This window comes from Crocuta crocuta, unplaced genomic scaffold (assembly GCF_008692635.1).
Source record: "Crocuta crocuta isolate KB4526 unplaced genomic scaffold, BGI_CrCroc_1.0 scaffold44, whole genome shotgun sequence".
Lineage (NCBI taxonomy): Eukaryota > Metazoa > Chordata > Mammalia > Carnivora > Hyaenidae > Crocuta > Crocuta crocuta.
In genome coordinates, this window is record NW_027530179.1 from 6,633,135 (window position 1) to 6,646,465 (window position 13,331).

The window sequence follows — 13,331 nt, forward strand, 5'->3', positions numbered from 1 at the left end:
CCTTAGAGGATAGCTGGCTTGTCACTGACTGGCTCCTTGACCCTGGAGGTTCTGGGTGACTCAGCTCTGGGCCTGGCAGTCCCAGCCAGGGGCGAGGCAGAGGTATCCCTCAAAAGGCCCCACTTGCCAGGAGCTCCCTTTCCCAGGGTACAGGTTCACACCCTACCTTCTAGGACTGGGCAGTCTCTGTGTGCCTCTTCCTCAGTAAATCAACAACTCCGAAATCAGCCAACACTCATGGGACAGCACAAGAGGCAGAAGAATGAGTCAGTTAAGAGCAGGGACTCTGTAGCCAGACTGCCTGGGTTGAATCCTGCTACTGCCACTGACTTCCTACGTGAACTTGGGCAAGTTATTTAGCTACTCTGAGTATTAGCTTCCTTTTATGTAAAATGGGAGGGAAATAATAATAAACTTCTCATGAAGTTGATGGGAACATGGGATAATTTAATACCTATCGGGTACATACAGTGCCCAGGATGCAGGGAGCCCTCCATAAAGGACTGATATTATTATCATTATTATTTTAATGTTTATTTATTTTTGAGAGAGAGAGAGACAGGGTGTGAGTGGGGGAGGAGCAGAGAGAGATGGAGACTCAGAATCCAAAGCAGGCTCTAGGCTCTGAGCTGTCAGCCCAGACCCTGACGTGGGGCTTGAACTCACGAACTATGAGATCATGACCTGGGCCGAAGTCAGACACTTAACTGAGCCACCCAGGCACCCAAGGACTGATATTATTGCTGGTGGTCACAGCACAGTGCTAGGTCTTGCATAAAGCACAGTCCCCTCCTTATGAAGACACAGTATAGAGTTAAAAAGTGTTTGGTTTGGGGAGAGCTAAGCGAACCTTCAGCAAGCTATTTAATTTAATTATTTAATTATTTAATTCCATTGGTACCTCAGTTTTCCCATCCCAAAACAATTCTTAGAGCACCGGTGAGATGGCGGACTGTAAACGCCCTGCCCAGTGCCTGGCACATTGTTGGATCTCAATACATATGGATTCTCTTTCCCTTTCTAAGAGCTATGCTCTGGATGGGGACAGAGAGCAGGTCCAGAACCCAGCCAGCCAAATGTATAGTTTTAAAGCATGTACAGTTAGATCCGCAGGGGGTTGGAGGCCAGAGGATTGGTTTCTGTAGTTTCTAGGAAGGTTTCTTGGGAGAGGCTGGACCCGAGTTGGATCTGAAAGGATGAATGAATAAGTGGAGCAGAGGATAAATGGGCTGACCAGTGGTGGGAGGGGGGCTGACGGGATGAGGAGGGGAGTGAGAGGTCCCGTCTTGTATGTAGAGGTCTGCATAGAGGAAGGTTCTGTTTCCTCTTTCTCATATTGTGTAACTGGAGTTTTCTGTGCTAACTTACATGCCTCTTGCTGTAGCTGAAGACCAGTTCTCTTAGAAGTGAAGGACCATGGTTATTTCAGACTAAATGAGCTTTTCGTGTTTCTCTTAAGCACTTTCATGCTTGATATTGGGGTAAAGACCAGGTAAATTTCCTTGGGTAAAAGGTGAAGGAATTCTGAGGGCCAATTCCCGGGGAAGTTTTTTGACCATGAATGACCCAAATAAGGCATACTGTGAAGTGCAAGAACCAGGCCAAGGGGTGCTTAGAGCAGAGAAGTGAGTGATAAAGAAAAAACTGTTAAATCAGTGTCCTGGACATTTGAGTGATAATTTGGGAGAAGTAAGGCGAGAGCCCCACTTAATAAGATATAATAAATAAATGCAGGAAATATAAATATGCTATCAAAAACCTGGAGCACCTGGGTGGCTCAGTCAGTTAAGTGTCTTACTGTTGATTTCACCTCAGGTCATGATCTCAGTGGTTCCTGGGATTGAGCTCCATGTTGGGCTCTGTGCTGTAGGCTCTGTGCTAACAGCTTGGAGTCGGCTTGGGATTCTCTCTCTTCCTGCCTCCCCCCACCACCCCCCCGCCTCTCCCCTCCCAGCCTCTCCCCTGCTCGCAGGCATTCTCTCTCTCTCTCTCTCTCTCAAAAATAAATAAATATTTAAAAAAAACAACCCAGCTTTATAGTGTGTACTCTTGAAATTGCAGATTTGGGGGCCTCATCACAGACTTGAAGAATGAAAAGCCCTGAGGCAGAGCCCAGAAAAGTGCATTTTCAACAAATTCCCTAGGTGATTAAAAAAAAAAAAATTCACCTATAAGTATTTCCTACATCTTCTTGTAATGCTTCTATAATGTAAAGGTGGGCAAGGCATGATTCAAAGGCATAAGTCATTAGAGAAAATATCAATAGATAAAGCTATATAAAATAAAAACCTTCTATTTGTAAAAAAAAAAAGAAAAGAAAAGAAAAAGAAAAAAGAAATCTACTATGAACCAAAAATAAAAGGCGAACAATGAACCAAAAAATGTATTTGCAAAATATATGAGAAAGAAAAAATGAGAAAAGGGGTTAATGTCCTTTCAATGTAATGAGCACTTATAAATCAATAAGAAAAATTTCCTATAAAAGAATGAGCAAAGGAAATAAATAGGTAATTTACATAAGAAATGTAAATGTCTAATAATAGTTAATATTATTACAGATATTCCACTGTTTATCTTCCCAGTTTTTCTCCATAAAGAACATGTGGCATATGTATCTGTGTATGTGTGTGTAGAATATATATAATGAAAGATCATTCATTCATTCATAAAAAATAAATCCTGCCATTTACAACAACATTGACAGACCTTGAGGGCATACATTAAATGAAATAAGTCATACAAAGAAAGATAAGTACTATATGCTCTCATTTGTATGTGGAATCTAAGAAAATAAAACTTATAGACACAGAGAACATATTATTGGTTGTCAGAGGCAGGGAGTGGGGAAGCTTGGGGGGCTGAGGGAAATGGCAAAAGGTGGTCTAAAGATCCAGACTTTTAATTATAAGGTAGATGGGTTCTGGAGATGTAATGCACAACACGGTGACTGTAGTAACAATATTGTATATTTGCAAGTTGCTAAGAGAATAGATCTTAAAAGTTCTCATCAGAAGGAAAAAATGTGGAATGCCTGGGTGGCTCAGTCAGTTGAGTATCCGACTTCAGCTCAGGTCATGATCTCATGGTTTGTGGGTTCGAGTTCCGTGTCCAGCTCTGTGCTAACAGCTCAGAGTCTGGAGCCTGCTTCGGATTCTACGTCTCTCCCTCTCTCTGATCTCCCCCCCTGCCCCCCCCCATGATCATACTCTGTCTCTCTCTGTCTCTCAATGATGAATAAACGTTAAAAATTTTTTTAAAAAAGAAGGAAAAAAATGAACTATATGAGGAGATAGATATTAACTAAATTTATTGCGGTAGTCATTTTGCAACATACACATATATCAAATCCCTATGTCTTATACCTTAATGTAACTGATATATATGTCAATTATATCTCAATAAAACTGGAAACATTTTTAAGATAAAAAATAATGGTGGTTTGCTGTCTTATCAAAGGTACAGTTTTCTTATCTCAATAGTCCCACTCAATAATTCTAAAAGTAAAGAAACACGTTCCTCCAGGACAGATCTAGTTTCGGGTTCTGTACTTATTTCAAAAGCTACAAGTTTTTAGTTCTCCTGCACCCTAAAAGCCACTTACACTTCAACATCTTTCCTCCTTCCATAACTTCATACCTAATCTTTATAATTTTAAGTTTAGTGTTCTTTTTTTTAAAAATTTTTTAATGTGTGTTTATTTTTGAGAGAGAGAGAGCACAAGCAGGGGAGGGGCAGAGAGAGAATCCAAAGCAGGCTTCAGGCTCTGAGCTGTCAGCACAGAGCCTGATGTGGGGGTCAAAGTTGGATGCTTAACCTACTGACCCACCCAGGCACCCCTAAATGTATTGTTCTCTTTAATGAAAGAGTGCATTGCAATGATTAACTAAAGAAACTGCATGTTTGTATTTTTCAAGACAGGACTAAAAGACTTACGAGATCACACAAGGCACATGGCACAGACACGTTGATACAACAAGGGCCCTTGAATTAAAAGTATATATAATTACTAATGTGCCATTTTCATCTCTCCAGCTGGTAGGGTTTGTTTTTTCTTCATGTTTCCTAAGGTTTGTTCATTTAGATTGGTTCAGCCTTTTAGCAGGAAAATTTGGTAATAAGAACTGTATCAAAAGCCTTAGAATGTTTCATAACCTTACATTGAGAAATTCCACTTCTAGAAATTAATTCACTTCTAGAAACAGTCATGAGTATGCACAAAGATAATACCACAAAAATATTTTACAGTATTATTCCTAATAGGGAAGAACTAGAAACGAGTTAAGTTTTCCAATACTACAGCTTTGGTAAAATGCATTATGATACATTCACCAATGGCATACTATGTAGCCATTAAAAAAGTACAATATTTAGGGGTTCCTGGGTGGCTCAGTCCTTGAGAGCCCTACCCTTGATTTTGGCTCAGGTCATGATCACAGGGTTCTGGGATGGAGCCCTGAGTAGGGCTCCATGCTGAGCCTGGAGCCTGCTTGAGGTTCTCTCTCTCTCTCCTCTGCCCTTCTCCCCCACTTGCATGCTCTCTTTCTCTCTAAAATAAATAAAAATTTAAAAAATACATAGAATATTTAATGGCATGGAAAANACAGCTTGCAATAATCTATTCCTAAAAATATGTGTTCATTCACAGAACAGTTTTAGAAAAAACAAACATTGACATTTTAAGGGGTTCTCTCTGGATGGTGAAATTGCGGGTGGTTATTTCCTTTTTGCGTGTGTCTTATCCATATTGTCGAAGTTTTCTACAATGTAAATGAATAGTTCCATGCAATGAAAATGTGAATAGTTTCATGCTATGAAAATGACAGTAAAATGTATTCTGTAAAAAAGAACATTTCCCTGAGAAAATGTTTAGCCTAGAACTTGCTGTAAAAGCGACCTGTTTCTAACAACTCACTTCTGTGCCTCCTTCCTCGGGAGGGCCCCAGGAGAGGCAGGGATCCCCAAGGCTTCCTCCTCCCATTTGGAGCCTTCCTGGAGGCCTCTGGTCGGCCTCTTGGTCATGTAGAATCCAGCTTTGGGGAAACTGCAAAGTAACCCAAAGTTTGGGAAGTAGGAGAAATGGCAATTGGAAGATTTTATAGAGTCTGAGCAAGAAACTCCTTCTCAGAGGATCTAGTTTCTCCGCCCACGTTTTCCTCAAACAGAAACTAAGGCCGACTTCAGGGCTTGTCCAAGGCCACAGAGCCCACTGAACGACAAGGTGAGGCCTTGATTCCTTGGCCTTTCCGTCCGCTCGTATTTGTGTAATATGCAGATTTAGGCCGGCCCTCCTCATACTTTAATGTGCACTGGGATCACCGGGGATCTTGTTGAAATGCAGATTTTGATCCGGCAGGTCTGGGGTGGGCCACTTCTAACCAGCTCTCTGGGAAGGCCGCATTTTGCTGGTCTGGGGATCGCAGTTTAAGTAGCAATGGTGTAGAGCCCAGACCGTGGAACCAGACGTCAGCCTCCCGGCCCTGGCTCTGCCACAGCCAGTGTACGATTGTTACACTCACTGCGCTTCAGCTTCGTCATCTGCGAAATCAGTTTAATACCCGAGCGTTTTCGTGAGGATTTAATAAGTTGCTACACGTTAAGTGCTTAGATCGTTGTGCACGAAGAAGGGCCCAGTTGATCAGCATTCGTATTACCCAGAGCAGTCAGCGGGGGGGGAGGGGGGTTAGGGTTTGTCGAATGAATGAATAACCTTTGGCAGAAATTTCTTTCCCGGGAGGCTAGAGTCTGAGAAGCGAAAGGGGAGGGCTCATCCGAAGGGAAGAGGCCCACCTCCAAGAAGCTTCTCTCCAGCGGGTGGTCAGAAGGGCCGGGAGCGCCCGGAAGCCGGCCGGCGCGCGCCCCGCGGACCAATGCGGCCGCTCGGGGGGAGGGGGCGGCCAGCCAGCCCTTTCCGTCTGGGGCTCCGGAGGCCCCGCCCCCTGCGCGCTGAGTCGCTCGCATTCCACTGTTGCTACATCGTCGCGAGGGGCGGGGCGCCTGTCAGGGGAGNCCCCAGCTCCCGCCCGCCCGTGCGCTGCCCGAGTATGGAGCTGCTGTGCTGCGAGGGCACCCGGCACGCGCCCCGGGCCGGGCCAGACCCGCGACTGCTGGGGGACCAGCGTGTCCTGCAGAGCTTGCTCCGCCTGGAGGAGCGCTACGTGCCCCGCGCGTCCTACTTCCAGTGTGTGCAGAGGGAGATCAAGCCGCACATGCGGAAGATGCTGGCGTACTGGATGCTGGAGGTATCTCCCGGAAGGGTCTCCCCTCCCCCGCCGCCGGGATCCGGACATCCCCGAGCCGCCCTGTGGGGACATCCTGGTCCCGACAACAGTCAGCAAGATGCTTCGCTGGCTCCGATCCCCGGGGCCTGGTCTTTCACTCGGGCACCCTAGCCAGCCGACCGCCTCCGTGGTGTCCCTTTCCCTTCCCCAGCCCTAACTCTGACTGCCGGTCGTTTGGCACCCTCACTAGCCCTCCCTTCGGGCCAGGAAAGCGGGACTGGGGCCACCCTCTCCCCGCCGGCTTCTCTCAGCGTCTCCTGCTTCCCTCCCGCGCTCGGATTTCTCAGGAGACTGCGCCTGGAAAACCCTGGGCTCGGCCGCCCCCGCCCCGGAGCCGGTTCCTGTGTCTGTCGCGGGGTTCTGGCGGGGAAGACGGTGGGGGTGGCGCGCTCGCTGTTCCGGCAGTCAGGGAAATGAAAAGTGCGGGAGGCAGCGGCTGGAGTCTCCTCCCTTCCCTTTGGGTGTGTGCAGTGGGTGGTGGTAATGGGGGTAAGGTCCCATTTCTCTGCCCACCGTGTGTAACTCTTCCGGCCCCCAACCCCCTTCTTGCTATGGCTGAGGGCAGTCTCCGTTTGGAATCCTTAAGGAAGGGAGCCTCTGGCATACTCCACCCCCCCCATCCCGGGGAGGGGGAAGGAGGCAGGCTACGCGGAGGAAGTGGGGGGCGTCACCTTGGGGAAGGCGCATCCTCCTCCGTATAGGTCCTTGTCTCACAAGGTACACATCCCCCCTCCCATTTTTTGCCCCCCATTCCACTTCCCTTAAGTGTCTCCCTCCACCCCCCCGCCTTTAGCGCTGCTGCGTTCCCCATGCCCCTGCCCTAGAAGTGACTGTGCGCCCTCCCCCAGGTTTGTGAGGAGCAGCGCTGTGAGGAGGAAGTCTTCCCCCTGGCCATGAACTACCTGGATCGCTACCTGTCCTGCGTCCCCACCCGAAAGGCGCAGTTGCAGCTCCTGGGTGCGGTCTGCATGCTGCTGGCCTCCAAGCTGCGCGAGACTACGCCCCTGACCATCGAAAAACTGTGCATCTACACCGACCACTCTGTCTCTCCCCGCCAGCTGCGGGTGCGTGCCTAACTCTCCCCACCCCCGTTCACACTGCCTCCACGCTTACCCGGAAAAGGAAAGCCAAGACCTCAGAAACTTTCTGACCCTGGGGAGGGTAGCAGAAGCGATTTTATTTATTTATTTTTGGGGGCAAAAGATGTGGCAGTGCAGGGGGACTGTCAGACAGTCAGGGCAGCCGCAGCCCCCAAGCCTGAGCTGCCGGCATGAATTGAATCCCCTTCTCCCGACCTCCAGGGGGTGCCATTCCTTCGTGGTCTTTCCCCCAGATAGCAACAAGTCAAACTGCATGTCTATACTCACTAGTACTTTGCCTCTGGGTTTACACAGCCACCATGAGTTATTTATTGGCAGCAAAAGGACATGCCTGCACACCCCCACTAGAGTGGGGGAGTGGAATGTGCCGCATGTGGGGGAGGGGGCTGCCTTGGTTGAGGCTTTATCCCAGTGTGGACTTTGTGATTGAAAAGCCTCCCAGAGCCGATTAAAGTCAGGCCCTGATTGCTCTCCGGAAGGGCCAAGGGGTTGCCATCCCACCTTCTTTCCTTCCTTTTCTGTCCCAGAAGAGTGAGCTCCTTCCTGGTCCTTCTGAGGAACTTGAGCAGCTGCCTCAGGCCTGGTGGAATCACCGCTGCCTTTCTCCCTTTAGCAGAAGGCCTGCCTGAGGGCAGCCGGGCAGCTGAACTGCAGCTGCTTCCGATGTGATAATGACGCCCCCTCCCCCGGCCCACCCACTCTGACCGAGGTCTTTCATAACCCTGTGGGGAGCTGCTGTCACTCCTGTGGTTTGGGAAGTGGCTCCCTGGGCCCCTTGCTGGGAACTTGGGCTGGCTCTTCCCGAGGCCGGGCAAGGGAGTCAAGGCCCTCTGTCCCCACTGAGCCTGCAGAGGAGGTGGGGGAATCGCTTGGATCTGGAAGAGGTGATTTAGGGCAGGCAGATCATCTGCTGTGGGGGGGAGGGGCTGGTCTGGGGGAGGGGGAGATGATGGGTGAGCTGGCACCTTCCTCCACCTTGCTCTACAGCGGCCAAGTCTCCTCCTGACCCTGAGAGGAGTCTCTGGGCCCCATCTCCCGGGGAGGAGGGCAGCATTGCAGGCTGCCGTGATTGGCTGGCCTGGAAGCCAGGGTACTGGGGCCCCTGACTGCTGCTTGTCGAGGAACAGGATTCCTCTTCCTGCCAAGTAGCTCTCAGAGATGGGAGTAGGAGGCCGGGGTTGGGAATCCGGGAGGCCCCACGGCTCTTTGTGATGAATCTGGTAGTTTTTGGCAAGTCTGGAGGTGGAGCCGGTTTCCAGGACCAGGGAGCAAGATGTTTTTGGAGGGATTTGGGCTGGAAGGTAGAAGGGTACTTCCTTTTCGTGAAGCGACCAGCATGGTGTGTGTGCCTTTGTGTGAGGGGAGTCTTTCCGAACAGGCCCCAAGGACTCTTCATCTTTTCCCTGTGCCTAAGCTGGGGGTGGAGTGTGCAGATGCCTTCTAGAAGGACAGAGTTGGAAAGGACTGCACAGGACTCCAGTCGGTCCAAACCTTTTTGCTGCAGAGGGGGTTGAGGCCCATAGGAGGGAAAGGTCCTGTCCTGCCTCAGCACTGCACTGAAGCGGATGAGGCGGGTCTGGGTGCCCTGGCTAGCCCGGGTGGCCTTAGAGCCTACAGCTGTGACAGAAGCTGCCAGCCACCACCACTAATCACTCCCAGGGGTGTGCTCTCCACTAGGCAAAGGCTGAGATTCTCAGGAGTTGCCCGGATACAGGTCCCTCACATGGGACCCCCTCCCCTCCATGCCTCCCCACAGGGAGAGCCCCATTCCAAGTCGCCTTCCAGATCTTTCCTTGGAGGATAGGTGCTTTCTGTTCACTTCTGCGTTAGGAGTTGTAGAACTGGGGCAAGCATGAGTAGAATGCTGGCTTCTCTGCCCAACTTCTTTTGACTCTGGGCCAGGCCCTTTTCTGTAGGGCCCTGTGAGAGGCTTGGGGCTGATTTGGGAGGATGACACCTAGGTGGGGGCCAGGAGAGGGACAGCTGTGACTGGTGGCCTGGAAGAGGTTGGGTGGGGTTGCCATTTCTGCCTTAGAAAGGGGCCAAACCCATGAGTTCCTTCCTGTGATAAAACAATGAAGAAATCCTCATGTGTGCAACTCAGAAATGGGGCCAGGACAAGGAGCCCCAGACAAGTGGACTGGGTGAGGCTCCCAGCCAATGTAGAAGCAGGCAGGTGGTCCCTCAAGGATCCTCTGGATCCATCCTGCCGGGCTGGGCCTCTGCTCCGCTTCCTGAGACCGCGGTGACGCTAGGCACTGTGGTTGCAGGTAAAGGGGTGGAGCAGGGTGCCGTATCTCAGGACCCACCCCCGATCCCACCAACGGGGTGTGGCTTGGGTTGGGCAACCTCTCCTTTGAGGAACCTCAGGGTTGGTTCAGTGGGTGTGTCACAGGAGGCGCAGCCTCATGCCCGTTCGTTTGGGTGCCTTCAAGACATGTGGACTTGGCTGGGATGCAGAACTGGAGGAGAGGCTAGTGGGGATCTTCACTTTCACAAATCCTTGGGATTATGGAGTGTTTCTGCTTCACCCCAGAGGAGGTTCAAGGTTATTGTGATGCTGCTGGTGGTCTCTGCTGCTGCAGTCTTTTCGTTCAGCCTTGGCTGGAGAAGTGCCCAGATCCCTGCATGAAGTCGGGAGAAGGCCTGGATTACTGGCCCCCAAGAGATAACCAGACAGGATTGAAAGAAACAGTTCATATCAAACACGTAGTTCTGGCACCTTGTGAACGAGCAGGAGCAGTTGGTGTTCAAAGCAAATGCCCCCAGTTCTTCTGTGCCCCAGACTCCCTACTCCACAACGCCGGTCCTTAAACTCAGAGGCAGAACTGGGGTCTTTGCCTTCAAGTTTGATGTGCTTCCTTCCCGGTGACATTTCTGCTTTACTCCCTACCCTTCCCTTCTTCAGCCACTGACCCCACCTTCTTTCCCAAACACCAGGACTGGGAGGTGCTGGTCCTGGGGAAGCTCAAGTGGGACCTAGCTGCTGTGATTGCCCATGATTTCCTGGCCCTCATTCTGCACCGGCTCTCTCTGCCCCGTGACAGACAGGCTTTGGTCAAAAAACATGCCCAGACCTTTCTGGCCCTTTGTGCTACAGGTAAGAGCCCTATATACATTTTTGCCAGATGAGGGAAATATGAATACTTGGAAGGGTGGGAGGTAACTGGATTCTACTTTGTATTCCTCTCAAAATTTGTCAATATTATCTCTTTGGGGGGCTCAGAAGAGGCAGCAGAACATGATCAGAGCTCATGTGATTTTTAATTTTTTTTTTAGCGTTTCTCTCTCACTCACACACACACACACACACACACAGTGAACAAGGGAGGGGCAGAGAGAGAGGGAGACACAGAAACTGAAGCAGGCTCCAGGCTCTGAGCTGTCGGCACAGAGCCTGACACGGAGCTGGAACTCACAAACTGTAAGATCATGACCCTAGCCGAAATTGTACACTTAACCGACTGAGCCACACAGGTGCCCCAAGGCTGTATGGGATTTTAGAGACCACCAGCCTGTAGGTGACTTGGAGAGAAGTGACTTGCTCAAGGTCTCACAGTCATTAAGTTGGGAGCAGAACCAAGGTCTCTTGATCCTGGTTTTGCTTCCGCACCAGGGAGAGCCTCCCTCGCTCTCTGGTCCCCGGCTTACCCACCGGCCGCCCTGCAGCTGACAGACTTGTGGAAGTTTCCTGTCCACCCTGCTCCTCTCTCTCTGAGAGACCCTTTCCTGCCTCTCTCCCTCACTGCTCTTACAGCACTCACTGCTGGTTTTCTGGTATTCCCTCAGCTCCGGACATGCTGCCTGGCATTTTTGCGAGCAATAGGAAGTCTGTGCTGGCCATGATCTTTTAAGCCTTTGCCTCATGGTTCCCTCTTCCTCTTTCCAAGATTACACCTTTGCCATGTACCCACCGTCCATGATTGCCACGGGCAGCATCGGGGCTGCAGTGCAAGGCCTGGGCGCGTGCTCCACGACTGGGGATGAGCTCACCGAGCTGCTGGCGGGGATCACCGGCACTGAGGTGGTGAGTGCAGGGGCTCGCCCTGGCTTTGGCCCGCCAGCACTTCCTGAAGCAGCGCTATTCCCTGACCCTCCAGCAGAGGGTGGAGCGTGTCCCTAGCCTGGTCCCCACTCCTGGTTTCAGTTGCCCCACCCCTGGGGCTTCTGTGGCCTTCTGTCTTCCGCCTGGGTCTGGAGAAGAGCAGGTGTCTTGGGTGGGTTGAAGGGCACTGTCCCTGGGTGCCCTTTTCCTGCCAAATGAGGTGCAAGAGTGGGGGTGGGGGACCTGCTGTCAGATCACTAGGCTGCTCTCACACTCCCTTGCCACATCCTCTTGCCAGTTTCTTAGAACTGAAGGCTGATTCCTGAGGCTGGGTTGTGGCCTAACCTCCCAACTTCCCTGTGTGCTGGACGGTGTCTTTCACCCACACCTGCCACCAGATGCTGTGGGGGTGGGAAGTGGACCCTTCGTTCCAAGGGGGACCTTCTGCCATGCCCCCCGGCAGTCACGCCTGGCTGTTCCCCGTTTGCAGGACTGCCTGCGGGCCTGTCAGGAGCAGATTGAAGCTGCGCTGAGGGAGAGCCTCAGAGAAGCCGCCCAGACGTCGCCCAGCCCGGCGCCCAAGGCCCCCAGGGGCTCCAGCAGCCAGGGGCCCAGCCAGACCAGCACTCCCACAGACGTCACAGCCATCCACCTGTAGCCCCGGAGAGGCCCCCTCCAGCGGCCACTGGCAGCAGAGGAGGGGACACCGCCGCCCCCCCCCCTGCCTGCGGGAACGAACCACGCCACGTCCGAAGCCTGAGGGGGCTCCTTCTTCTTGGCCCCTGGCAAAGCCAAAGGGGGCAGGCCCTACCTATCCCTGCAGTGTGCACTAAGGGGCCTGGCCAGCCGTGTTTGGGTGGCCCACCAGGCTCCTCCTTTTCCCTGCATCTGACTGGCTCCACTCTTTCCCTGATCCTAGCTGGCAGTGGGCCAGGCGGGTCGGAAATGAGATTGAAGTAGGTAAAAATACATGCACCAGCATTCCTTTTGGAGGCCCCCTTATCTCGGGGGCTCTCGTGTTCTCAAATCCCCAAATGCCCCCAGTGCCTTGCAAAGGTGTTGCACCTTCCAGAGTTACTGCATTTGGATTGGGGTCTTTCTGAAGAAACTTCAGAGATTCTGATAGACACGTGTAAGGGGAAACAGTCTGGACAGCTCCTCCTGACGCGCTTTGGAGGCCCCCATATAATCCATGCTCACAGCTGCTCCCACAGGGAGGGCCCGGACCTCTGTCCAAGGGGCGGGCAAGCACCGACCAATCCCTCCTTGCTTTGCTTTCTGCCCAGCTTCTCCTGTGTGATTGAGGGGGGTTAGTGCTGAAGGAAGAAGTTGTTTTAATTTATTAATTGCTTTGAGGACAACTGAAAGAGGGTGTGGTGGGGCCCATCGACCCCACACACGGTGGTGACCCTGGTGGTTGCTGCATCCTCCCCTCTGCTAACTGGCTAGAGGACCCTTGTGGCCAAGGAGCTGCTATAGCCTGGGGTAGGGCCATGCCCTCCCCTCCCTTTGGCCCTCTGCTCCATTCTCTGGGGGCAGAGGGGTGGGGTAGGGATAAACTGGAGGGGACCGGGCCCTTGTCTGGAGAGGGAGGCAAGCCCTGTTGACACAGGTCTTTCCTAAGGCCACAAGGTCCAGGCTGGTGGCCCAGGACCATCATGCTACCTTAATAAAGATTCTGGAATAAGCCTGGCTTTGGCTTCTTGGATTAGATGGTGGTACAGGGGAAAGCTGTTTCTTGACTGCATGAGGTAAAGAGGCAGAAGTCAAGGGTCATCATGCAGAGGTCATCACAAGCCATTTCTGGAAGGGGCCAGAAAGCAAATGTTTTAGGCTTTGTGGGTCATTTGGTTTCTGTCCCAGATATAGTCAGTTCTACTTTACAATGGGATGTGCGCATTCCTGCAG

The 13,331-nt window shown here is 51.6% G+C and overlaps 1 protein-coding gene across 4 annotated transcripts in view; it reads left to right on the top strand.

Annotated features, from left to right (window-relative positions):
* CCND3 (cyclin D3) overlaps positions 1 to 13,115 on the top strand; it is a 103,947-nt gene extending 90,832 nt beyond the window's left edge. For 2 of the 4 annotated variants that reach the window (XM_077764971.1, XM_077764969.1), the window contains exons 2-5: positions 7,127 to 7,342; positions 10,319 to 10,478; positions 11,269 to 11,405; positions 11,914 to 13,115. In XM_077764971.1, coding sequence (XP_077621097.1) covers positions 7,172 to 7,342; positions 10,319 to 10,478; positions 11,269 to 11,405; positions 11,914 to 12,081 — 636 coding nt within the window. In that variant the 5' untranslated portion in view covers positions 7,127 to 7,171 and the 3' untranslated portion in view covers positions 12,082 to 13,115. Of the gene's footprint in view, positions 1 to 6,013; positions 6,240 to 7,126; positions 7,343 to 10,318; positions 10,479 to 11,268; positions 11,406 to 11,913 lie in introns of those variants that run through there. The other 2 variants (XM_077764968.1, XM_077764970.1) reach the window with 2 other exon arrangements.
* The last annotated feature ends 216 nt before the right edge of the window (positions 13,116 to 13,331 follow it).